At 37.7% G+C, this 26,315-nt stretch overlaps 1 protein-coding gene across 2 annotated transcripts; it reads left to right on the top strand.

The window, feature by feature from the left end:
- The first annotated feature begins 518 nt into the window (after nt 1-518).
- pigq (phosphatidylinositol glycan anchor biosynthesis, class Q) lies at nt 519-24,306 on the top strand. 2 transcript variants are annotated; one of them, XR_010932084.1, is made up of 15 exons: nt 519-625; nt 2,064-2,255; nt 4,036-4,222; nt 4,358-4,575; nt 4,712-4,908; nt 5,673-5,804; nt 7,144-7,264; nt 8,295-8,421; nt 8,540-8,693; nt 14,125-14,236; nt 14,336-14,416; nt 17,183-17,297; nt 18,116-18,177; nt 18,578-19,110; nt 19,519-24,306. XR_010932084.1 is itself a non-coding variant. In XM_067615551.1 (14 exons), the coding sequence occupies exons 2-14, from the start codon at nt 2,103-2,105 to the stop codon at nt 18,728-18,730; spliced, it is 1,812 nt and encodes a 603-aa protein (XP_067471652.1). In that variant the 5' UTR covers nt 519-625; nt 2,064-2,102; the 3' UTR covers nt 18,731-24,306. The 2 variants fall into 2 exon arrangements, 1 of the variants encoding a protein (XP_067471652.1); XM_067615551.1 differs by having other exon boundaries at nt 18,578-24,306.
- The last annotated feature ends 2,009 nt before the right edge of the window (nt 24,307-26,315 follow it).

Genomic DNA, 26,315 nt, shown 5'->3' with positions numbered 1-26,315 from the left:
GTGGACGTATTAAGATAATAATATTAAGAAGTATTAAGAGTCCTTATAATACAGTAAACCAGTCATACCTGCATCAAATCAGACATGATAGCATACTGCCATCTAATATATCTCATTATAATTATGGGCAAATACCATATTCATACAATTAATTTTGTTTAGGATTGATTTAGTAAATTACTTATATACTTTATTAAATCCACGTAAAAGTGTAGCAAACAAGAACAAAAAACATCTCAAATCATTAAGGCTACGTCTCAGTATTTATTATTTTAAATGAGAGAAAACGGCTGTTCTGATTATTTATGAATTCATAAAAGGTATATTGCGCTAATGTATTACCCCCTGTATAATTGTTTTAGGTTTTTATTTTGTTTGTTTGTAATATAATCTTTTCTCGTAATTTTGAGATAGTGAGTCATAATAATGAGATAAGGCCTCCGATTATTTTAAAATAATAATAATAATAATCACGTATAGGAACACATTAAATGCTTGTTTCTCACCGGACCGTTTAAAGCAAGGGACTGTCAACAAAAAACATGGCGCCGCTGCCCTCATAGCTAACAGCTAAGCGCACTTGGTTTCAGATGGAAGGTGAAAGCTTGTGTTCGTGGTAAAGAAGGTAAATAATGTGTTTATTTTGTGTTTATATTGACGTTGGGTGTTTGTGACTCTTTGCTGTTTGACGCAGCTTCAGTCCGACGATTAGTTTAGATTTGTCACAGTTTTTATTGATGGATTTTTGTGAACTTGGAGCACAAATCTGTCATTTGAGGACAAAATAAATCAGCTTAAACTCTTTATAACGTTTCATAAAAATGTTTAGTAAATAAATAAGTTAGTAATATTAGTCTGTTTCTCGTTAATTTAACCAACACAGCAGTTAACCTACTTTCTGTTCCAGCTGGCAAACTGACATTATAACCGCTGAAATCAATGTTAGTTCAGCTGCAGGCGGTTTGTTGCCACAACAAACTCAATATCTGAAGGACAAAAAGAAGGACAAACGTCTGCTGCTTTATACTCCAACTCCACTACATGTCAGAGGGAAATATTGTACTTTCTACTCCACTACATTTATTTGACAGCTTTAGTTTCTTTTCAGATGAAGATTTGACACAATGGATAATATAACAAGCTTTTAAAATACAACACATTGTTAAAGATGAAACCAGTGGTTTCCAACCTTTTTGGCTTTTGATGTCTTACAAAAAGCAGTGTGTAGTCGGGGTCACATTTCACATGTCTATGAGTTGTTAACAGCTCCACCAAATAGTGATTTTTCCCTCTTAACTTCTCACATGCTTTCATTTCAATAAATGTTCAAATGATCCAATATTTCAGCAAAAATCAAAGATTAGAGAAAAAGTCCAAAAACTGAAAACAGATTTGTGTATCAGAACTTTGTTTTTTCTTCTTTCCTCTCCCATTAATCATCTCACCACCCCTCAGATTTATCTGCTGACCCTTTGGAGGGGCCCGACCCCTAGGTTGGGAACCAGTGGACTAAACTAGCTAACTGTATATAAAGTAGTGTAAACTAGCTCCACCTCCAGCAGCTACAACAGTAACATGCTGCTCTAACACTGATGCTTCACTATTAATAATCTAATGATGTCATATATAATAATATATCAGTCAGAGGGACCAAACCACTACTTTTACTGCAATACTTTAACTACATCAAGCTCATAATACTTATGTACTTTTACTGCAATACTTTAACTACATCAAGCTCAGAATACTTATGTACTTTTACTGCAATACTTTAACTACATCAAGCTCAAAGTACTTGTACTTTTACTGTAGTAGGATTTTTCATGCAGGACTAGTCTATAAAATCTCAAAAAGTGATGAAAAACTGTCCAATAATTTCTCAAAACCCAGTATAATGTTTTCAAATATCTTATTTTGTCCGACCAACAGTCCAAAACTCAAAGATATTCAGTTTATAATGATATAAAACGGAGAGCAGCTGTTATTATTATGAAATTCCTGAACCTTTTTTTAAACATGAAACTATATATTAGTGATGTGTTTTTCTTCCTCGTCTGTCTCAGATCATCAGAGCTGCTGGACGCTGAGCTGCGGCGGACGTCATGGTGCTGAAAGTCTTCTTCCCGCAGTGCTGTAACCGGGCAGACAGCGGGCTGCTGGTGGGCCGCTGGATCGCCGGCCACGACTCGGCCGTGGTGCTGACGGTCATCCACTACCCGTTCATCCCGGGTCAGGTCAAACAGTACATCCAGCAGGTCAGTGCAGCAGCGGGGAGACCTGTCTGTCTTCTCTCAGGTCTGGTTAAAGTTCTAAAAATAATAAATGTCAGAAAATATCAATCAGTGTTTCCCAAAACCCAAGATGACGTCTTCAAATGTCATGTTTTGTCTACAAACCAAAGATATTCAGTTTATTGACATAAAGGAATAAAGAAACCAGAAAATATTCACATTTAAGAAGCTGGAATCAGAGAATTTTGACATTATTTCTTAAAAAAATGATTGAAAATGATAAATCGATTATTAAAATAGCTGCAGATTAATCGACTGATCGTTGCAGCTCTACTCGTGTATTTAAGGCAAGTCAGGTTTTATTTGTACGGCTCAATATCACAAATCACGAGACCCTCGATCTGAATAAGGAAAAACTCCCTAAAACAACATGGAGGAAAGTTCAGGAAGATCAACAGAGGAAGGATCTCTCTCCCAGGACGGACAGACAGGAAATAGATGTGTGAACAGAAGAGAAAAAAAATGACAAAATTACTGAAATGCAGTATAAACAAACAGGATGAAAAAAATATAGATGGACTGATAACACATATGTTTATTTGAGTCACAGAGTGAGAAGATTTTCTGAATAAATAAACACCAGATAATACAGTTTAACAACACTCACTGCTGTTCTGAAGGTTTTTCCAGAACCTGTAAAGACTCTCTGAACCATTAACATCAAACATATTCAACAGACGGACTGAATAACAGTTTGATCCAGACCAGGAACAAAATCTAACCACAACCTGACCTGAACCGCAGTCCCGTCACCTCAGCTGTCATCACTCAGCCGATAGTCGCCTCAGTCAGTGAGGTTGTTTAGAACGCAGGTTGATAAAGTAAAATATCTGTTAGAGCCATTTGTATCCATGTGTGTGTTAAAGTCACTTCCTGGTTGCCGCAGTAGGTGGCGTATTGAACAGCAGCATATGGAAATGCATATGTAGAAGAAGAGGCGATTACTCCTCAGGTGTGCTGCTTACCGAGAGACGTTTAGAGGCTAATCTAAAAGCCTTTTTTTGTTTGTTTTCATGCAAGTTATTGGTGTAAGTGTGTGTATAGCAAAGGCTTTATTGGTACACGGTGGTAAATAAATACATCTTAAGCACAAGTCCACAGATGTTTGATTTACTACATGGAGCCGCTGCATGATGACGCGTCAGTTACGTATCTCCTCACGGTGGCTAAGGTTGTTTTTTGTTTTGTTGAAATCAAGTCACTACAATATCTTATTCAAACCCATCCGAAGACAGACAAGGTCGTGTCTGAGTGGGAACGCAAAACGCCACTGCAACAGCCAGCATGTCTGTTTTGAACAAAACTATCCCGAAAAAACAGGAAGAAGAATCACAGAACTGAGCCAGTTGAAGTCATGATATCAAGACTCCAGCAGAGTTATTATTAAATCAACAATGAACACAGTGAAGAACTCACTAATAAACACTTACAGCAGTGTTTTCACCTGGACATCAAGTTTAAGGACTATAATACAGCGAAGGTGTCATTTCTGCCATTAATGCTGCTCATGTACAGTATTACTTTATTGAAATATCATCCTGTGATGCAGTGAAAATCCAGTCTAGATGAAAAAATATTTTGTCTGCTGAACGATAAAAAAGATTTTTAAGTTGCAACTTTTTTTTTTTTTTCCTGATCCAAACAAAGATGCTAGCTGGAGATGAACTCGACCCAAAATTATAAATGTTTTTCTGCTTTATCAGTGTCTCTTCCTCCTTCATCTTCCTCCGTCTTCTTCTCCCAGATGCAGGCTCAGAGTAAGGTGGAGCTGTCGGTGTTGGGTTCTTGGAGTTTGCCCAAAGAGGGTCAGGAGGGCATGGAGAGCTTCCTCAGGGACCTCAGCACCATCTTCCCCCAGGAACGCTGGCTCCAGATCAGCCGCGAGATGGGAAAGACGGGCTTCACCTGCCAGGTCCTCGACCGGGACTCGAGTAAGATCTGAGACTTTTCCAACTTTACAAGCATCAGTTTAATTTGAACTCTTGAATAATGTGTTTTCTTTTCATCTGTTACCTTTTATTTGGTATAAAATTATAACTGAGAAGGATGTTCTGTTCACTGTCCAGGTGGAAGAGCAGCTCAGCGGGAGTCAAAAAAGAAGGATGAGGAAGGTGACGGTGAGGCTGCAGGTGAAGGAGAAGAGAAGAAGGAAGAGGAGGAGGAGGAGGAGGAGAAGGTGATCTTCGTCCACTACGAGCAGAGGAAGGTGATGCTGTCGCAGCTTCATCCCATCCAGAACGGCGTCCCCGACCCTCAAGCTGATCCTCCGTCTGAGCTGAGACAGGTACAGAGAGTCTCCTTTTAAACGATTCAAACACGATGCAGCTTGTTTCCAGACGCCGCAGACAGGATGTGACCGGACGAGAGGAGGATGTTACATATTCCCTAACATGCTCCTCCTCCTCTCTCCGCTGGTCCAGATGTTCCAGACAGTGGCCCGGAGCGAGCCTCTGTTCTTCATGGACAAGTACGACGACGGGCCGCTGAAGTCGACTCACTGGCAGTCGGAGGGTCGCGAGGCCAGCATCATCGTGGAGCTGCTGAAACAGGCGTCGGTACCGCTCTGCCTGCTCATCAGCTGGCTGCTCTCCATCTGGACCTGGATCTGTAACATCCGGTGAGGAGGAAGAAGCTCAACATGCAGATTTTACTGAATCAATACAGTATTTTAATGCAATTTAGTATTATAAATTCTAAAGTTTTATTTCAGGGAAACGTGCAAAAGAACAAGTTTCAGCAGCACGTTTATTAGAAATACAGAGTTTCAGTTGTGGACCTTCATCAGGAATCCTTTCTTTTATTCTACATTTGTAATTTTAAAGTTTGGGAGTGTCTTTGAACTCATTAAGTTCTTATCTTACTCTCTTAAACTTGTCATGGATCTCTGGTTTCAGCCTGATGAAGGTCACCTGTTCACGAGCAGCTGAACCTTCCTCAGATTTCATCATCAGCATCATCGACGCCCCTAAAAATGTTCATATAAGACGACTTGTTCTGGACGAGTTTCATTCACGAAAATATTCCCAAAAAGAAGAAACCAGCAGAAACATTAATCAGTGTCAGCAGTCGTATTAGAGGAGATGAAACTATTAGAAAACATGAATCCATCAGAGCAGCTGTGACAGAAATAAAGACGTGAAGAAGCTTTGACATGAAGTTAGACACTAAAAAATGTCTTTCTAAAGAAAAATGTCTTTAGTCCTCCATGACAGTAAACTGAATATCTTTGAGTTGTGGACAAATCAAGTCATTTTAGGTTACTGTGCTCGACATTTTTCACCGTTTTCTGACATTTTATGAACCAAATAATAAAGATTAATGGTTAAAGAATCGTTAGTCGCGGCTCTGATCCTCACCGTCGTTGTTCTGTTTCATCCTCAGGATCTTCAGTCTTTACCCGCTGCGCTTCCTGTCCTCTAAACTGTCCACGTGTGTCCAGCTCAGCTACAGGACAGAACACATGAGGACGCTCAGTTCTCCGAAAGCAGCGGCGGGACACACGCAGTTCATGAGGTGAGAGTCTGGGATGATGATGATGCTTCTTCTACTTCTTCTTCTTCTTCTACTTCTTCTATTACTTCTTCTTCTACTTCTACTTCTTCTTCTACTTCTTCTTCTTCTACTTCTTCTTCTTCTACTTCTTCTTTTTCTTCTTCTACTTCTTCTTTTTCTTCTTCTACTTCTTCTTCTTCTTCTACTTCTACTTCTTCTTCCTCTACTTCTACTTCTTCTTCTTCTTCTTCCTCTACTTCTACTTCTTCTACTTCTTTTTCTACTTCTTCTTCTTCTACTTCTTCTTCTTCTACTTCTACTTCTTCTTCCTCTACTTCTACTTCTACTTCTTCTTCCTCTACTTCTACTTCTTCTTCTTCTTCTTCTACTTCTACTTCTACTTCTTCTTCCTCTACTTCTTCTTCTTCTTCTTCTACTTCTACTTCTTCTTTTTCTACTTCTTCTTCTTCTACTTCTTCTTCTTCTACTTCTTCTTCTTCTACTTTTACTTCTTCTTCCTCTACTTCTTCTTCTTCTTCTTCTACTTCTACTTCTTCTTTTTGTACTTCTTCTTCTTCTACTTCTTCTTCTTCTACTTCTTCTACTTCTACTTCTACTTCTTCTTCCTCTACTTCTTCCCCTTCTTCTTCTACTTCTACTTCTTCTTTTTCTACTTCTTCTACTTCTTCTTCTTCTTCTTCTACTTCTACTTCTTCTTCCTCTACTTCTTCTTCTTCTTCTTCTACTTCTACTTCTTCTTCTTCTACTTCTACTTCTTCTTCCTCTACTTCTTCTTCTTCTTCTTCTACTTCTACTTCTTCTTTTTCTACTTCTTCTTCTTCTTCTTCTTCTTCTTCTTCTTCTTCTTCTTCTTCTTCTACTTCTTCTATTTCTTCTTCTTCTACTTCTACTTCTTCTACTTCTATTTCTTCTTCTTCCTCTACTTCTTCCTCTACTTCTTCTTCTTCTACTTCTTCTTCTACTACTTCTTCTTCTACTACTGCTACTTGGAGCTTTAAGGCAGGTTTAGGCCTGTGAGAACATCCTGTATAAACATTTTGACCTGATGATGTTGCTAAATTAAAGCTTGAATGTGCTCAGTTAGTTTCACCTCAATCCGCCTGTTTGATTTTTACAAGTTTTGTCCAGATGATGGCGCCAGTTGAAAGGTCAGAGGTCACTAGAAGCATTTAGAATAATCGTCTGAAGAACATGAACATCCACAGAAATCAGAATTTATCCTGATAAACAAGATTCAGCAGTTTCATGTGTGAGAACAGTTTGGATTGTTGTTGCAGGTTTATTCACTGTAATGCTCCTCTTTTACGACCTCGGTGTTCTTTCTGTCCGTTCCGTGTAGGAAAGCCAACATCCTGGTGTCGTTCCTGGTGGACGTGGCTCTCGGCATGTTGCTCATCTCGTGGCTCTACAGAGACGATCACATCACCATGCTGGCCAACACTCTGGTGCCTGCAGCTGATGTGAGTGTGAATACGATCGATAACACATGATCGGTCAATTATGGCAACACTGAACAAACAAACAACAGATAAGAAGATGGTTAAATCACTCAGGACAATGATCTACACATATCATCAACTTATCTGCTGAATATTTTCTCGATTAATCATTTAGTTTATAAAATGTTAAAAAAAACAGCATTTACACTTCCTGAGAAGCAACAATAATGTCTTAAAGTAGCTTTTTTTTGTCTGACTAATAGTATAAAACCTTTAAAATATTCAGTTCACTCATATATGACAAAGAAAAACAGCTGGAACCAGATAATATTTGACATTTTTGCTTCTATCAACTAATCAATTAATCATTTCAGCACGACAAAAAAATAAACACGAAAGCCTCAAAACTACAATTCATAACTTAAGATAATGAGATATTTAGATGATTAGTTGATTAACTGATCTACGAAAAATGAATCTGTGACTGTCAGCTTCTCAGATGTAAAGACTAAAGATGTTTTTTCTTTGTTTTACATGATAGTAAACTGAATATTTTGGGGTTTTGGATCAAACATTTGAAGACGTCGCTATGAGAAGTCATCACGGGCATTTTTTACTATTTTCTGAGACTTTATAGACAAAATAAAAGGCAGATTAATCAATAAAAAAATAACGATTAGTTTCAGCCGTAATTAAAATAACAGTCTTGAGATAATGAGTCTAAAAAAAAAAATATTTGCAATTATACTTATTCCCAAACAAAAGATGGTATATAATTTATCAACAAGTTACTGTTCAGCTTTAGTAAATAATTTAAGTGGAGTCAGTTTTATTTTTCATTCTCTACGTTTTGTGTTTTTGTGATTGTTGTTCTGTTTTCTTCTATACGGAGTCAGAATCGATCTGAACAGAAACCTGTTTTATTTATTTATTGTTGTTGTTGTTGACATTCGTGCTGCTAATAGATCAGAGAAGGAAGTGAATGATTCAGTGAAACGATGCGTTCAGGTTTCTTCTGTGGTGTCGTTTATCTCTTGTGGATCTTCCGCAGCATGTGGCGAAAGAGCTGGACGAGCTGCTGCAGTGGCTGATGGGAGCTCCTGCAGGGCTGAAGATGAACCGGGCTCTGGACCAGGTCCTGGGCCGCTTCTTCCTCTATCACATCCACCTCTGGATCAGTGAGTTACACACACACACACACACACACAAACGCACACACACAAACGCACACACACACACACACACACACACACACACACCAACCACATGTGTAAATCCTCACGTCTTCCCGTGCAGGTTACATCCACCTGATGTCTCCCTTCATCGAGGGGATCCTCTGGTACGGAGGCCTGTCTGCCTGCTTCGGCCTGACCTTTGCCCTCTCGCTGCTCTCTGACATGGTGGCTCTGCTCACCTTCCACATCTACTGCTTCTACGTGTACGGCGCCAGGTGAGACCTCGTGTTCATCACGGCAGCAGGAAAGAGAGAAACAGCTGTGAATTAGAAACTCTGTCAGGCTGCAACACTGATGGATTTTAAAACTTAATTTGCAGACGAAGCTTTTAATTAACGAGCTCACTAACTGACCTCAGAGAAATGAGACAGAGATCAATTCTCATTACTGATCAGCAGATAGTTCATACTGATATGAAACTGAATGTTAATCCAGGTTGTTTTATGTCCTTCGAGGTCAATAAGAAGCTTTTAAATGAATCCATCAGAGTTTTGTTGTGTGATGCTGTTGATGACATCACTGCTAACGACAGAAACATGATTAATGAGCTTATTAATAAATATTGTTTCTATAACTGGTTTGACTCCGGACCAGCAGGCGGAGAGTTCAGACCAGACTTCAGTCTGTTTGGTGTTTTCAGTCTAAATAGTGAGTTGATTGATGCTTAAAGATGCCGAGATGAACGAGTCAGAAGCTCTTTGTGCTCACAGGTGTGAAACCTTTTAATGACGTCTGATTGGTTCCTGAGATTCTGACTGTAAGGACTTGTTTCATATATTTTCTAGTTAATTTTACTGGTTACTGTTTCTGTTTTTAGGTCCATCACATTTGACTGGCTTTTATTTATTAATTGATGGATTATATTAATATATTGTGTTTTTTATTGATTAATTAATGCTTTTAAATTGAAAAGCACTAAAATGTAAAGATCTGGTTGACAAAGTTGTTTCAAATGAGAGAAAGTTAAACGTGAGCTGAGAGGAATTTTTATGTTTAAAAAGCTTTTAGTTAAGAATAAAATGTAAAATATCATTGTGACGATGAAAGGAGCACCGATCACGTTTAAAAGACTTTTTAAAGATAATATATAGACGTTTAGTTTGATGTGTTCTTGAGTTGTTTCTGGTTGTTGTTTGATTTGATGGGTATCGTGGACGCTGGTGGAGGATAGTTGAGTTTCATATTAATCATAAAAGTTTATAGATAAAGCAAAAAAAAGGAAGAAGGACTAGAAAAGTTCATACTTCTAAAGCAGTAGGAAGGAATGCTTTATTTGAATAATTAACTTGGATTTTGATAGATATGCCTCGTTTCATGCTCATAAATATATGTATATATGTTCTTTTAACATGTTTGTTTATTGCTGCAGTGTTAGTTTGTGTGTTTGTGTAACTGTAGTTGTGGCAGTTTGTCTTTCATGTTGACGTCTATCATCACTGATACATTTTACATGCAGAAGTGTTGAGCTGATTGTAACGCTGGATGTTTATGTGTTATGAATGTCAAATGTCAAATATAGATTATTATTGTGGTTGTTTGAGGGTTTTTAACCTCTTTTGCTGCAGTCGCACTGCAGGAGAAACGTTTTATAGACTGATCAGACGATTGATCGATAGAACAACTTTGTGTCTTGATTCTCATTTTCTCCTGAAAAACGTTTTGTCAGTTTAACTTTTCTGATTTTTGTAAAACCCAGTTCCTCTTCTGGTTAATGTGACGTCTGAGGAGATGCAGCTGCACAGATGGTCTCGTATAAAATAGATACATGTAAACAGTAATTACTATAGATTAATATGAGTCAAGCATTCATGACTTCATTATAAACAGAGTGTCTGTGTGAGATCAGTAGAGGAGACGTTACTCTTGACAACCTGCAGGGGGCGACTTTCTCCCAACTTTCCCAACATCTCGTCTGCTCCGAGTGTCTAAAATGGGAAATGATCATCCAGTAGCATGAATGAGCTCCGTTGATCAGTTTTTGAGTTTGGACATATTGGCCTGATGTCAGAGGTCAAGAGGTCACTGAAGACATAAGGACACATCTTCAGGTGACAACATGTGACAGTAGTTGTTTATATTATGTTCACACTGACTGTTACCAAAACTCAGTCAGTGAATCCTTGAAGTGTTGAATCAGTTTCTTTCCTCATAAAAACATTTGCAAAGCAGATTTTTTTAAAATAATATTTTAAATCCTGAATTATTTACATCCATGTTTATTAGCTTAAACACAAAACACATTGCTGCAGCTCTTCACTCAGTACAGCAACCTTTAGATTCTTACAATTAGAGCTGCAATGATTAGTTGATTAATTGATTAGTTGCCAGCTATTTTAATGATCTATTAACCGTTTTGAGTAATTTTTAAAGAAAAAAACAGTAAAATTCTCTGATTCCAGCTTCTCAGAATGTGAATATTTTCTGGTTTCTTTAGTCCTTTATGACAGTAAACTGAATATCTTTATATGTTAGGTTGCGTCTGGGAAACAGTGATCGACATTTTCAGCATTTTCTGACATTTTATGGACCAAACTCAAGCATCACCATCACATCCTGATACAATCAGGCACTAAAAATAATGGACAAATAAAGCCTGTCCGCTGGCATCACTGTCACAAACTGAAAACTACTACTCATTATTGTTTTCTTAAATTAGTTTTCAAATGTATCAATAGTTTAGATACATCCAGAGACAAGACAGTACCAGAGTAACAAGCAGCACGGTGAACAGCAACTGTAAAATACCATAAACACTGATCAGCCTTCTGCATACAGGCCCGTCAACTCTGGAACTACAAAGGTTAAACGCCAGCAAACCACAGCTGTACGTATGTTTAGTTAATTGTATTGTACAAACTGTACATCACAATCAATGTAATTCAGTACGTGTATTTTATTGTAGTGCGCTGTGGTTTTTATATATATATATATATTTTTTTTAATTACACTGTATATGTATGTAAAGCTCAACTAGGGACAAGAGTTGAAAATTAGCAATTAGCTATAAACTCTCTGCTCTGTATCAGATCTATGTTGAATAGCATCGTCCCTATCAAAGCAAATTTAAAATAACAAACAAAAAAAAAACAACAAATCACATTAATTGAGGAAAATAATCAACAGATTAATCAATAATGGAAATAATCGTTGGTTGCTGCCGTAATTTGATCTGTGTCTTCATGCAGAGGTTTTAAATATAACAGAAATAATCATACTGGATCAGTCAAAAGCATGAATGTAATGTTATATCATGTTATGTTAAGTTCATGAAGACGTATAAAGATATAAAAGAAACACAGTAAAAACTCTTTCATTAAAACATTCACTTCTCTGTTTAAAGGCTGAAAACTGAAAACAGACTTCAGGAAAAAATCAGCCAAATAATAAACGACAGCAGCAGCAAAACCCTCTAAAAACACATATGAAGTCATTCATCCAGTAAAAGTAGCTGCGCTGTTTATTCCCCCCGAGAGGAAGCAGCACAAACCATTATGACTCTGTGTTTTTTTTTTTATTATAACTTACACAACAACGGTCTCGTCTTGCCGAGCAGGTAGTTTTGTTTTACGTCACTGTTGCGTAACAGTCAGATGATTGTAAAACATAATTTAGTGCTTGTTTCCTTCAGTCTGGTCACACACAGCTTGTCTCTGCTCTGTGGGATTATTCCAGACACACAGTAAAGATTATTCACATTTAGCTGCTTGAACTCCTGAAAATATTAGAAAACGACCATAAAATAAATCAACAGCTCTCTAAAACAGATGAAATGGAAGCTGTTGAGGTTCCCGCCGGCAGGATGAACAGATGTAGATCTGCGGCGCTGCGACGGAGGCCTGTATACTCTGATAATAGTCCTGGAGGAAAGAGAGAGATTTGACTAAATTATGCATTTGCTCTAAAGATAGCTCGGCTCCCTCGCCTGTGGCGCATAATGAAATATTACCCACTTTCCTTGTTACATATTTATGCTGGAGTTTGAGAAGCTTTTGTCAGAGTGACTTATTAAATCTGTATGCCCGCATCTAAAAATATCTCCTGCTGCGATCACAACTCGCAGCAGGAGGGCGAAGAAGAAGAAGAAGAAGAAGAAGAAGAAGAAGAAGCATCCAGGCTCTTTGAAAAGCTTCTCTGCTTGTCTGTAGGCAGGTTTAGATTACGGAGGATGTTACATTTACATGTTTTTTAAAAACTGACGCTGATATTTGTTTGCAGCAGCAGCAACATGACTGTAGAGATGACGGTTTCAGTCAGACTGAAATATCTTCATGATGGATTGACAGGAAGTTCTGTTCAGACGTTCATGTTTTTTCATTTGTCTAAAAGTTTGCTTTACGAGCAAACAACCTGCAGAACTACAGTAACTATGTGTTTAGTGCTAATTAGCAAACGTTAACATGTTGAATATGATAAATAACACACAGGTATGTAATAACGGTGATGTGTGTGTGTCTGTGTGCGTCCTCACTAGAATATGTGTGTTTTCTCCATTTCTTCAAGGAATTTACAAGGAAAAAGAGGGAGCGCATGTATCTGCCAGATACTTTATTTATTTATTTATTTATTTATTTATTTGCATGATAAAACAAAGCAGCAGAAACATAACAACAAAAGAGAAGAAGCAATTTGTGCAGGTGAGACGTAGAAAAAAAAAAAAAACCCCTCCAGAGGTTTATAGAAGGAAACTCAACGCAACAAAAATAAGCAAACCAGCAACTAAAGGATCAAATATCAAACATGAAGTCAGCAGCATAAATGAAGCAAAGACATAAAATATATAAAATAATGTGTTTGTGTGAACTGAAGCACACGAGTGTTCAGTTATAAGTCCAGTTATATCAGACGTGATGATAGTTCAGTTTGGTTCATTATATTTTATAGACTGATATACAGTTTGTATCTGTTCTATATCCGAGTCTCCTTTATGTAATAGAGAATTAACAGTATGAGTTATATTACATATATTTTAACCTTTTACTGACTTCAATAAACCTTTTAAAAGATGATAAAATCCCTCTTAAAATTTGTCAAATGAAATTAAAAAAAGACAAAATAGTTTGATGAGCAACTTTAAAGTATCATCAGTTGGTGAAAATATTCATATATTATATAATCAGTGTATTATATTGTATATTGAATCTATATTGTTAGAGCTGATGAAGATCTTAGTAAGAAATCTGTACTGGAAACCATCATTTATAATCCGCACTAGTTAAACTAGTGCTGTAATAATCAATTGATTAGTCGAGTTAAATTAATATTAATTGATGAATGTTTCAGTTGTTTTATTCCAGCTTCTTAAATGTGAGGATTTGTTGCTTTTCTCTGTTTTTATATTGTTTTAAATTAAATATCTTTGAGACTTTGAAGACTTTTTAAAGATTAAATGATTAATCAAAATATAATTGACAGATGAATGAAATCAATATGATTCAGCCCAAATGATGATCAATATAAACAGTCTGATCGTCCCTTTAGGTCACTGAACTCTTTATTATAATATTTGACCTTCTCTCTCACTTCTGAAGACGTAGCTTCTCCTTCATCCTTTCATCGTCTCTTTACACCGACGGTGAATCTGATAAGGTTTATTGATCGGCTGTATTAGTTCATGAGGACGTGATCGGCTCTGTGTGTCTCCGTCAGGCTCTACTGTCTGAAGATCTACGGCCTCTCGTCTCTCTGGAGGCTCTTCAGAGGGAAGAAGTGGAACGTTCTGCGGCAGAGAGTCGACTCCTGCTCCTACGACCTGGACCAGGTAGCACACATACACACACCATCATCATCATCATCATCATCATCATCATCATCATCTTCTCAGTTTACTATGAGTTTGTTTGTGTTTGTTGTTCTTCAGCTCTTCATCGGGACTCTGCTGTTCACCATCCTGCTGTTCCTGCTGCCCACCACAGCGCTCTACTACCTGGTTTTCACTCTGGTGAGACTCACATGTCTCAGTTACGACTTCCAACAGTGACCAGTTTACATGTTAGAAGAAGCTTCTCAAACCATCTGCAGCTCCAGTCTGGTTCCAGACCTCCGAATCACCCTCATCTCTAGTATATCAGTCATTCAGATACGTCTCGTTAGCTGGTTAGCTTCATTTGTTACATATGGAAGCAAATCACTGCCACAATAATCTGAATTATATCAGCAACTAAATACTAAATTCTGAAATGAAATCTCTAATGAATGTTTAATGTTGAAGTTTAAAAACCACTGAAATATTTGACTTTGAAAACCATCTTTCTAAATTTATTTTAAGGTTCTAAAACTCTGATAGAAAATTCTGTTGTTTAATATTTAAAAGCTAAAATCATGTTGCAATAAGTTTTTAAACGCACAATATGTAATTTCAGCCGCTAGGGGTCTCAATCAAAACAATAACAAAAGACGGAGTGTGATGACGGTGTGAAGTAGCAAGGGATCATGGGAGTTGTTGTCTTCGTTGTTAAATAACCAGCTTCACCGGGATAGGATTACTCCAGTGTTCATCATTCAGGATGTTTTTACCCGCAGAGGTCTCCTCCTCTCCAGAACAAACGGACCCGGAGATTACAGGTAAAAACACTGAATAAAACTGTTTAACGTAAAAAATCAGTGTTTCTCCGACGATGTACGGCGACCACCGGACGTCCGGTACGGGCTGTTAGCCGAGCTGCTGCTAACACTTGTTCGGTTTATTTCTCTTACAACTTTAGATCCAGACGTTCGGCCGGTTTCTCCCAGGGGCCGAATTATCCGCAGAGGTCTCCTCCTCTCCAAAAACACACGTACACGCTGATTAAAATCGTTAAAATACTAATTAAAGCTGTTTCACCTAAAAAATCAATATTTCTCCGACGATGTTCGGTGACCACCGGACTTCCTGGAGGGGCTGTTAGCCGAGCTGCTGCTAACGTTTGCCCAGTTTATTTCTCTGATAACTTAAGATCCAGACGTCCAATGACTAAAATCCTTCTTCCAGCTAAAAGATATAGTTAAAAACAACCTAAATTTATCATGAAAATGTGGCTTAAAACTGAATAAAAGTCATTTTATAACAGTTTGTGTGGAACAACCACAACGCCGATGTATTATCTTGTATGTGTGTAAGTTACTCTTTGGTAGACGCCATTGTAGCGGACAAACACAGCGCCGCCGTATGCATCTGGTGCGTGTTTACTCTTTGGTAGAGGAGGTATGACGCCATTGACATGCGACCAAATGTAACGGTCCGTTACTTTGATTAAATGACAGATACAGATAAGTACACAACTCAACAACATATATAACATAGGTCTAGTTGTTTTTAGACATTTTAATGTGGAATAATTACATATTATAGCTTTAAATTCAGACACTATAATTCAACATTCAGACCTGACTAAATGGGTCAACAAGGAAAAACAATGTGAATGTGTGAATTTACTAATTTAAAATAATTATATACTGGAATAATGTTTGATGTTTCAACCATAAGAATTCAATAGTGATAAAATGTCATAATTTTGTGTTCAGTTGCTGATATAATTCAAATTATTACGACGACAATTTACGTCCATTGAGCAGATAAACGAGGCAGCAGCTGTGATGTTCAGTGTTAATCAGACAGCAGTGAACTGAGACAACACAGAACATCTTCCATGTGTAATATTTGTTTATTAGTCTTTATTGTTTACAATGCGGTTGATTGACTGGTTGCAAAATTCAAGCAAAAATGACAAACATTTGGTTGTTCCAGCCTCCTAACTGTGAGGATTTGCTGCTTTTCTTCATCATAAATGATTATAAACTGAAGATCTTTGGACATTTGAAGATACCGTCTTGAGCTCTAAGAAACTATAAAGGATTTATTTGACTGTTTTCTGACTTTTTCAGGCTAAAACAATAATGTGATAAATTGAAATTTTAGAACTAGTTAGCGGCAGCCTTAAATTCAGGTCAACACCAGTAACATGTTCCGTTTAGTGTGACGAGGTGGAAAGGAGTGGAAACCACGCCAACACACTGACAGCTGTTTCCCTGTTCCCAAAAAAACAAACGAGCCAATCACAGCCTCCCATTTCTAATCAGGCAGGATTAAGAACGAAGACGTCACCTTTTTTCTCTACCAGAGAGACGGAAAACTGTCTCCAACAAAATGTCCCCCCAAAAAAAAAAAAAACGGCTACAAGCATCGACGCAGCTGTTGAATTAACGTCGACATGTTTCTCTTTGATCAACATGATAAGTCAGCTGCTACCAAACCTCCTTTATCCACTAAAAATGACATCAAAGGTGGAAGATGCACAAAAGGAGACACAGACTATGCAGCAGGACTGGTTTGATATGATGCTGTGGATGGTTTTGATATTTAAACTTTGTCCATCGTGACAACTTGTCACTATTTGAACCAACTCTACCTGACGAATTGGAGCTGAAAGCAGCTGCTATTTTTAAATCAGCGCAGGGTGTGTTTGATAGTTATAAATAGATTCTGGGTGGAGCGTCGCTTTAAATCATGAAACATGTGCTTGGATTTCTTCACTTGATGTAATTGGACAACAGCTCATGTCTAAATAATAGATAATTAGATTGGAAGTCGTCTGTTGTTTTGTTTTTTTAATCCATAACACTGACTGGTCCCAGTTTTTAACAAAATGCTCAACAATTTAAATCATTTCCAGCAGGACAGGTTTGTTTCTGACCCCTGCGTGTGTGTGTGTGTGTGTGTGTTGTGTAGTTGCGGCTGGTGGTGGTGCTGTTCCAGGGCGTCCTCCACCTCAGTGTGGATTTCATCAACTCCTTCCCTCTGTTCGCTTTCGGCCTCCGCATCTTCCGGCCCTACAGACTAGCAGGTACATCGTCTTTATCATCCATTCAAGTTTATTTAAATCTGAATCAGCTCAGGTTCTCCGTGTGGTCTAGATGATCTGTTTTACCAACCGTGCTGCTTCATTTTTGCTTTTTTAAGGAGGAAAGATGTGTGTATGTGCACACCTGAAGCAATGACTTCACAGACAGGATGATGTAAAATATCTGCAGGTTCTTAAACCTGCAATAACTGAGAGCAGAAACACAACTCTGACATATCATCAGCTTTTAAGTTGATATGTTGAACATTATCATTCATGTGGAGTCGTGTTTCTGTCCACCTGGTGAATGTAAGTCTAATATTCACTCTCTTATAGCTTCTGTTTTTGCTCTCTACCAACTCCTGAGGGAAATATCTGGCTCTTTAGCTGCTAAATGCTCCACTATGTTCACCAGCTAGTCTACAGCTAACTGTGTCTGTTTGCCGTTTGGTGCTGAGCAGGTAGTGTACAGCGGCTTCTTAGAGCTTTTTCTCTGAAAACGATGCTATGAGAGCACTGAGAGTGAACCAAAACAGTAAAGTTGCAGCCGGACAGATAAACAATGAGCTGAAACTCACTATAAAGCTCCGTAAAGCCGAGAGGAGCTGCAGAGTCTCTGATAATTCTCTGTAGGTTCATCACTACGAGCCACAACCAACACATTACACACTGACACATCAGACTGTTATAAACAACATCGATTATAGACGCTGTAAAGTCTCTTGACAGGAATTTACATAAACGTTCTCATTTTGTCGATGGATGTATGACTTGATGAACATCAGTTGGTCTTATTCTGTGATGTGTGTCGTACTTTACAGAAGGTGTAAAGTTCAGGGTGCTGTGTGAGGAGCCGGGGACGGCCCTTCACCTGCTGATGGAGGTAAGACGTCACGTTTTCTCAGAGCCAAAAGTGATCGACTGACCAACAGTCCAAACCCCAAAAATATTCAGTTAACTATCATAGAAAGGTATTAAAAACAGGAAATATTCATGTTAAATATCACCTTATTGTTACAGTTCTAATTTGGTTCATAAAGTGTCAGAAAGTCCGACCAGCAGTCCAGAACCCAAATATATTCAACTTATAATCATAGAATACTAGAAAATCATCACATATTCACATTTCAGAAGCTGGAACCAGAGATTTTTGGCATTTTTGCTTGAAAATTGTTCACTAATCAACTATTTTTTGCATGCAAATAATGTAAGAATTTCATTTTTGTCTTCTTATTAGTCATTTTTTCATATTATCAAGCTGTTTTTGGTTTATTCTTCCTCAGATTAACCCCCTTAAAGGCAACACAGTGATTCAGACGTACCGCACCCCGACGTACAGCTGCTACCCCAAAGACTCGTGGGCCGCGCTCGTCAAGAAACTGTTTGTCGGCGAGCTGATTTACCCCTGGAGACACAAAACCACCAAGACTGACTGAGAGACATCAGCCAGAAATGTGAAAGAGAGAGAGAGAGAGAGAAGAGGAGAGAAGAGGAGAGATGAGGGAACAGAGGAAAGGGAAGAGACTGAATAAATAATGAGATGGAAACAGACAGATGGAGGGAAAGAGGGGAAATGGGAAACAAGGGTGAAACCGGTATGAAGAAACCTATTGAATGACGCTGCTTTCATGTTAGATGGGAAGAACGTCAGAGCTGAAGCTGCCAAGTCACCACACTCGAGGAGGAGAGTGATAAATGTGACAGCACAGCGAATGTGGCAAAGTATAAACCACAAAACCCTAAAAACCAGCAAGTAGTCACGTCCTGCTGTGGTGTTTTAACAGCTGCCATCATAAAAAGGGACTTTCAGTACATGGTGAGCACCTTTTCTTTTAATGCCACAATGAAAATATAAAACCCTTGACTTCACATTAGGTGGTTTTATTTTGATGTTGAGGTCAGAAATAAAATTAAAATATGAGGAATTAGACACGGCGAAACATAATAAACTGAGGGACCAAATCAATTACTTAATGTGTGTGTGATGAGAATTTAATCAAATAAGTTAAATTTCAAATCTGTAGATGAGATTTGAGAATTAGTTTACGCTTTGAAATGATTTTTAAAGGACTATTGACACTCCACTACAGATCTGTGACCAGCAAATAAACACCCGCAAGTCCGTTTACTGTAGTTTAAACTCTGGACCTCCAGTGTGAAACTCTTAATGTGAATGTGAATATTCCTACTGTTGTTTGGTGACCTCCTGACTTCTCCTTTATAGCAACTACAAGGTCAAGAAATATCCAAAGTTAATCGGAAGGATGCAACAAAATTTCAGCAGCGTCAAGATCTGCAAGCTGGAAGTCCACCACGCAAAATAGATATCTCTGAAATGCTGTAAACTCGTAACTTAATATGTTTACTGGACAGGTCTAATGTCATCAGATATTTAGATTAACATTATTTATTTAAACAACTTTAACTCAATCAGCAACTTGGTTTAATTGAGAATACACACAGAGTTAGCTAAAGCTAGCCAACAGCTAAGCTAGCCAGCAGCTAAGCAAGCTAGTGCTAGTTAGCTACAACAGATGATTATGTGGTTTTTTTTTTATGTATATTCATACAGGTTTTAGATTTCGACTACAAGAAGTCCAAAATCACTTCAAAGCTGTGATGGTGATGTCAAACACGGTGAGGGTATTTGAGAATTGTACCTCCAGTGCAGTAATCTCTTTATGTTATCGCTAACTTAACACAGTTTGATGTTAACCGTTAAACCCTGTTTGAGCTGATAAACCGGCGTCAGAAAGTCTGTTGCGATTCCAACAGTACCTGCCTCAGGATAACTTTAATACATATCTCTGTTGTAGCTAACTAGCACTTGTTTAGCCGTTGGCGAATTTTAGTTCATATTTGATGTATTCTCAATAAAACTTAAGTTCCTTATTGAGTAAAAATTGTTTGAATAAGTTCATCTGACTAAATCATGACGGGCAACATTAGACATCGCCAGCAAACACATTAAGCTACAAATCTACTGCCATATAGCCATCAGCATCTCTGAGATTATGGCAGTTATTTCATTGCTGAGAGACTATTTGTAAAATGTCTTGCGTGGTACATCGTATAGTCCCGCCCAGACTTCCAGCTTGCAGTCGGCAGCTTCTCGATAATATGCCACTCTTGTTCAAGTGGCATATGTTGATGCTGAGCGGTATGTCACGGTTAGGTTTTGGTATGCTGCCACTTTCCACTGACGTATGCCGATTCTTATTGACTTGCTGCTGCTTTGTGCAACTTATAATTGGCTTGTTACTCCTGTTACTACCACCATATACCGATAGTCTGCCACTCGATAGTTACAGATACTATTGACTATTCTCAGTGGTATGCCACTTTGACTTTTGGTATATTGCTGCTGCGTGACCGGCATGTAGAGTGTAGTAAAAACAATGTTTCACTGGCATATATAGTACCACTCCTCACCGGCATGTGACAGATTTTACTGACATGCCAGTGGAGTGACGTGCTGGTTTTAAGTCACATACAGTAGTGGGTGCAGTAATCATCAGTTGCAAATGTCAGTAAGAATCTCATGTAAATGCTCTCAAGTGCCATAAACTAGTAGAACAGCATCAGCAACATACCAAAAACCAACAGTGACGTACTGCTCAGCATTGTCATACGCCACTAAAATAAAAATGGAATATCATCATCAACTTTTCATCTTGGCATCAAGCTGAAATTTACAGAGCGCATTCATGCTCTCCAGAGGATAAACCCTTCCTTTTTCAGACACTCCATAAGCTTTCCTCAAACACCACCTTTAGGACCTCTCATACAAGATATTTCATAATCTAATGGGTACATTGTCATTAGATAAGCAGATTCATGCTCCCCAGAAGATAATCCCTTTTGATTTTAATGGACATGTCTGGTGAACTTCTGTATTTTTCTTATTGTCAACAAATCTCATGCAAAGACCAAAACCAACAACGATTTGTCCCTAATATCAAGTGTTCTTTGTGTTGCCAAAACCTGATAAATCTTATTCCTTTGTGCTGTAGAGCTCCGTTGTTCATCACCGTGAACGCTGTAGTTTATTTTCAATCCCACACTGACTGAGTAGTGTTTAAGTAATGTAAAAATGCTGATTTAGGAAATTACTGAGCCTTTTTAAAATATTTGTCTTTATACTATACTGTTTTTATGATATTATTGGATTTGTTGAAAATGAGATCCGTTGACAACCACCCCGAGAACAAACTTACATTTTTAGCTTCATTTAAAAATGTGGAACGTTGTGAACATTTGAGCCTCTGGAGTCGTGTTAAAGCGAGATTATGTAACCTTTGCTGGACTGTTCCCACTGTGTCCACTGGTGACACTGGTGGGATAATGCTAAATGCTAAAACAGTAGAATAGCACAAGTTTAAAAAGAGCCATCAAGTCTGCTATTATTTGTTTTTATTTGTTGTCGTTTTTAGTATTTTAATTTTTATTTATTAGACTTGGTATTGAATGTGAAAGTTCCTTCTTCAACATGGAAACAGTAAAGTTAAAAAACATCTTTCAAGATGCATTTTATAGCTGAGGAAAACCATTGAAAGCTCTCAGAGGCACTTGTAGATGGTCCTTGAGTTAAGATTTTTTTGTAAAAGTACTCGGTATCTTAAAGTTTGCTAACATTAGCCACCATAAGCTACTGCTCGTACCAGACCAAGTAAGGCTGTAGCAGCTAAATCCCTGAGTGTGTTAAAGGCTGTTTTTTTTTATTGCTTATTGATTTGACTTTTTATTTCTAAGAGAAAAAAATGTGTCATTTATTCTCTCAACAGTTACATGATCTCACTTTAAACTTTCTGAAATGAGAGATTGTAGAATTAATATCAGCGTTTTCATGTACGGGTGAACTGTTCCTTTAAAACTTATGTCCACTAACAGAAAGGACAGAATTCCACTTATAAGTAAATCAGGTATTTATGCATTAACTGCACTGACCTTGTAGATAGTTTAAGATTTTATGTTATTAAAGTATTAACATTAATCTAGTTTAAATTATACTAACTGAGCAAACTGATTAGGGCCTGAGAACAAAAGTCCCTGACGTTGAAAGTGTGAGGAACCTAATGTCTCTGTAGAGATTATTATTCTCCTAAGCCATTGCATTTTTTAAGGGTCTTTGGACGCTTGAAAACTCAGGAACACAAGTCATAACTGGCGAAAAATGCAAAGTTCTGTATTGATCAGGTTGCAGCGAGGCCAGCGGGCTCCATAGCGATCCCTAATGCGTGGCAGGCCGTAGTCGGAATAAAGTTGCTCTGATATTCATGAAATTTGGTACGCACGTTGCTCTCATCATTTCGGAAGTATTTCCCATTGGCTTTCATTAGCTCCGCCCAACTGGGAGTCGGCCATTTTGAATTTTGTGCGTTTTTCTTGTATTTTATGTGAACTTTTTCAAACTCCTCCTAGAAGGTTTATCGGATTCGTATGAAATTTGGTCGGTATAACCCTCGGACTAATGTGACGCTAAATTGTGAGGGAATAGTCGATGCCTCGAACAATGATGTCATAGGTCATGTGACAACACGCCATTTTAGGCAGTTTACAGGTATGGGACTTTTCGAAACTCCTCTTAAAGGATTCAACTGGTCCACCACAAATTTGGTCAGCGAAATCTCAAGACCTTCACGATGCCAAATTGCGAAGCTTTTGAGTTTTTGTGGAATGCTGTCGCCGTGGTGATACAGAAAATTTGCATGTTTTGCCATGAAAGAGGAAGCTGCTCTAACTTGACTTTACATTGTCCGATCTGCCCTAAACGTCATATGCTGGATAAGAGTCCAGGCCTGAAGACCTCTAGATGCCCATATTGAGTCGTAGTCATAGCGCATCCAGCTGACAACAGGAAGTCAGCCTTATGTTACAAACATCATCTGATTTACGTGAAATTTACATGACTCATAATTGGTGGGTGTTCTCTAGTGTCACAAAGTGGACACAGGAAGTGATATTTTACCCGTTCACACAGTGTCCGATAATCCTGCAAATTCAGAGCCGTGTGAACAGACCTCCAGTAGCGACACCACGGCTGCCACTGCCTCGATGCGTGCGAGGTGTGAGGGCCCGTTTATTGCTGCTTGCAGCTTTAATTGATTTTGTATTTTAAGTTTTTTTAATCTTAGTTTTAGTCTGAATTAAATTATTAATATTGTATTATTGTATTATCATCTGTTGCCATATTTCCTCCATGCGTTTGTTACTCTTTGACTTTGACGGATCAGTTACAGAGCAAAATTATCAATCATGCAACACCATACGGCATAAAGTAAATTCTTGAAGGTTTTGTCTGGCGATTTTCTATATTTTTCTTATTGTCAACAAATTTCATCTGTAGAACCAAACCAACAATGAATTGATCTACATACAAGTACTGTGTGTGTGTGTATCCAAAGCCTGATACATCTTATTCCTCTGTGTTGTAGACCTCTGTTGTTGTCCAAAAACAATTAAAAACATAACAATGAGCCACAGCGCTGCACTGGGTGACATGTTCCTTCATCATGAAGGTTTGGTCACGTTAGTTTGTTTAGAAACGGCTCCAAAGACTAATAACAGCATCATGTTTTCAGTCTCAGGAGAGTAGTTCTGTGGAAGGCAGACGCTACTGAGCATGTGCGGGAATATGGTTCTGTTTACAGCTTCACTAGCTTGTTGTGCTACATATCACAACCTCCTGACTTTGAACCGAAGGTCTTTGAGAAATTTACAATGTAGCACAAAGTCCTGCACATGCTCATTGGCGTCTGCCTTACACAGAACTACTCTCCTGAGACTGAAAATTAGTCTTTTGAGCCGTTTCTAAACAAACTAACATGACCAAACTCTTCATGATGAAGGAACATGTCACCCAGTGCAGCGGTGTGGCTCACTGACATGTTTTTAATAGTTTTTGGAACAACAACAGAGGAACAAGATATATCAGACTTTGATACACACACAATACTAGTTAGTAGATCAGTTTATTGTTGGTTTGGATCCAAACATGAAGTTTGTTGACATTTAAGAAAAATACAGAAGATTTCCAACCATATCCTTTAAATAAGCTTGATTCTGCTCAAGTTTGTCAGCATTTGTCTTTTTTTTTTTTATTCATGTGCCTAATCATGTCATTTTTAATTAAAAGTTGTCCGTTTTAGCCAGGAGATGATTAGCTTAGCTTAGCATAAAGACTGGAGTCAGGTGGAAACAGCTAGCGTGGCTCTGCTCAAAGTTTACCTCCAAAACTCAATAATTAACAAATTACATCTTGTTTGTTTAATCTGTACACAAACAGAAAGTCTTTTGGCCTCTTTAGCACCTTTAGGCCTCTTTTGTTGTTGTTGTTGTTGTTGTTTAATTTAATCCTCTAATGATCTGCAATAAATGTTTCATTGCCATTTAATAAAATTCATACATATTTAATATACTGATGTGTCTTCTTTTCAGATGAAGCTTATCTGGTTATAAACTGCTAATAAAAGAATTTAAGTAGAATCTCATGACAGTCTTGTGATTTAATCAAGTCTATAATGTCAGTAAGAGACTAAACCTGGAGCTGCTTCGTTAATAATTAATTCCAAACAGAATTCGTGTACATAGATTTAATGGGATTTATTCTGACTGCACTGAACCACAAACCGTGGAATCAAAATCCCCCGTCGGCACTGCCGCACGTTTCATATTTCCTACAGTTATTCTGTGATTGCTCATTTATATTCACAATATTTAAACAAACTGATCTGTCCTAAATCAGAGGTGACGCCTCGGTGGTTTTCAGACAGTCACACAAATGAGATAAAGTCGCCTCAAACCAGCGATCCCACCACTAAATGTTAGAGACGGATGTTTGTGATATTAGTATTAACAGTGGCTAAATCTTATCTGGAAACCTTGAAATTATCCAAATTGTTCTTAAATAGTGTTTTATCGTGGTAACATTTGATTTTAAATTCCTTTTATTTAGCATTTATAAGCAGCATAGAAACATTTAATAAATGGTTTATAATGCACTATAATGTAGTTGTAAGCAGATATAAGTGTTTATTAATGTATTTGTCATCAGCTATAACTCCTATGGGCACCTAAAAGTGGATGCTGGTATTAATGAATGAATATATAGTACAGCTGTAATAATATAAAATGTCTTTTTATAAGTAAAAGGAAGATTATGTTATTGCTTCTGTCAAAAGTTATATAATCACACTTGATTTTTGCAGAGATCAATATACTGTTTCCAACCTGTTAAATGTGCTTAACTCATCGTACTGTAATTATATTTAATGATGTCATTCAAGCGGCTGCTGCCAAGACCAGACTGTATCCTTCATTCATTATGTGAGTGTAGGTGTTCATCCTCATCCTTGTTCTGGCAAAGCTAAAAGAGAGGTGAGTCATGATGTTACGAAAACAAAAAACACATGACACAAATAGCTCAAACACACCACTGTACATCACATTTCATCAGATTATTCATGCTTCCTTTCAGTAATGCTTACGCAGAGGCACCACATGTTATTTTTTTCCCCTCCTAAAATGTCACTGTCACAGAGAAAATGACAAGAGTGGCCATTTCTATCAGTCGTATCAGGAATTGTGCAACTTTATTTCACTCCATTTAAACATTTGTCATGTTAATTTGTCAAATATTCAGAATTTGTGCAATTAAAACACCCGGCTTTTAAAGAAACTAAAGAGACTTCACATTTAAAAGAAACATAAATCAAAGCTTTAATTTAATCATGTTTTATCCTCGTGATTAGGACTGCAATTAGCGATTATTGTCATTATCGATTAAACTGTCCACTAGTTTCTTGATTAATTGATTACTCGTTTGGTCTATAAGATGTCAGAAAATGCAAGATGCAACCTAAAATGTCTTGTTCAGTCTCGACCAAAAGACCACAACCCAAATATATTCAGTTTACTGTCATAGAAGACTAAAGAAAGCTGGAACCAGAGAATTTTTGTATTTCTTTTTAAAAAAAATCACTCAAAATGATTAATCATTTATCAAAACAGTTGGCAATTAAT

This window comes from Thunnus thynnus, chromosome 17 (assembly GCF_963924715.1).
Source record: "Thunnus thynnus chromosome 17, fThuThy2.1, whole genome shotgun sequence".
Lineage (NCBI taxonomy): Eukaryota > Metazoa > Chordata > Actinopteri > Scombriformes > Scombridae > Thunnus > Thunnus thynnus.
Note: the sequence above shows the minus strand (reverse complement) of the source record. Positions and strands in the feature narration are given on the sequence as shown.

Coding starts and splice junctions, on each gene's coding strand:
- pigq (XM_067615551.1), top strand. CDS start 2,103: ATGGTGCTGAAAGTCTTCTTCCCGCAGTGCTGTAACCGGGCAGACAGC. Junction 5,805..7,143: donor GGACACACGCAGTTCATGAG/GTGAGAGTCTGG, acceptor CGTTCCGTGTAG/GAAAGCCAACATCCTGGTGT. Junction 17,298..18,115: donor CCGGCCCTACAGACTAGCAG/GTACATCGTCTT, acceptor CGTACTTTACAG/AAGGTGTAAAGTTCAGGGTG.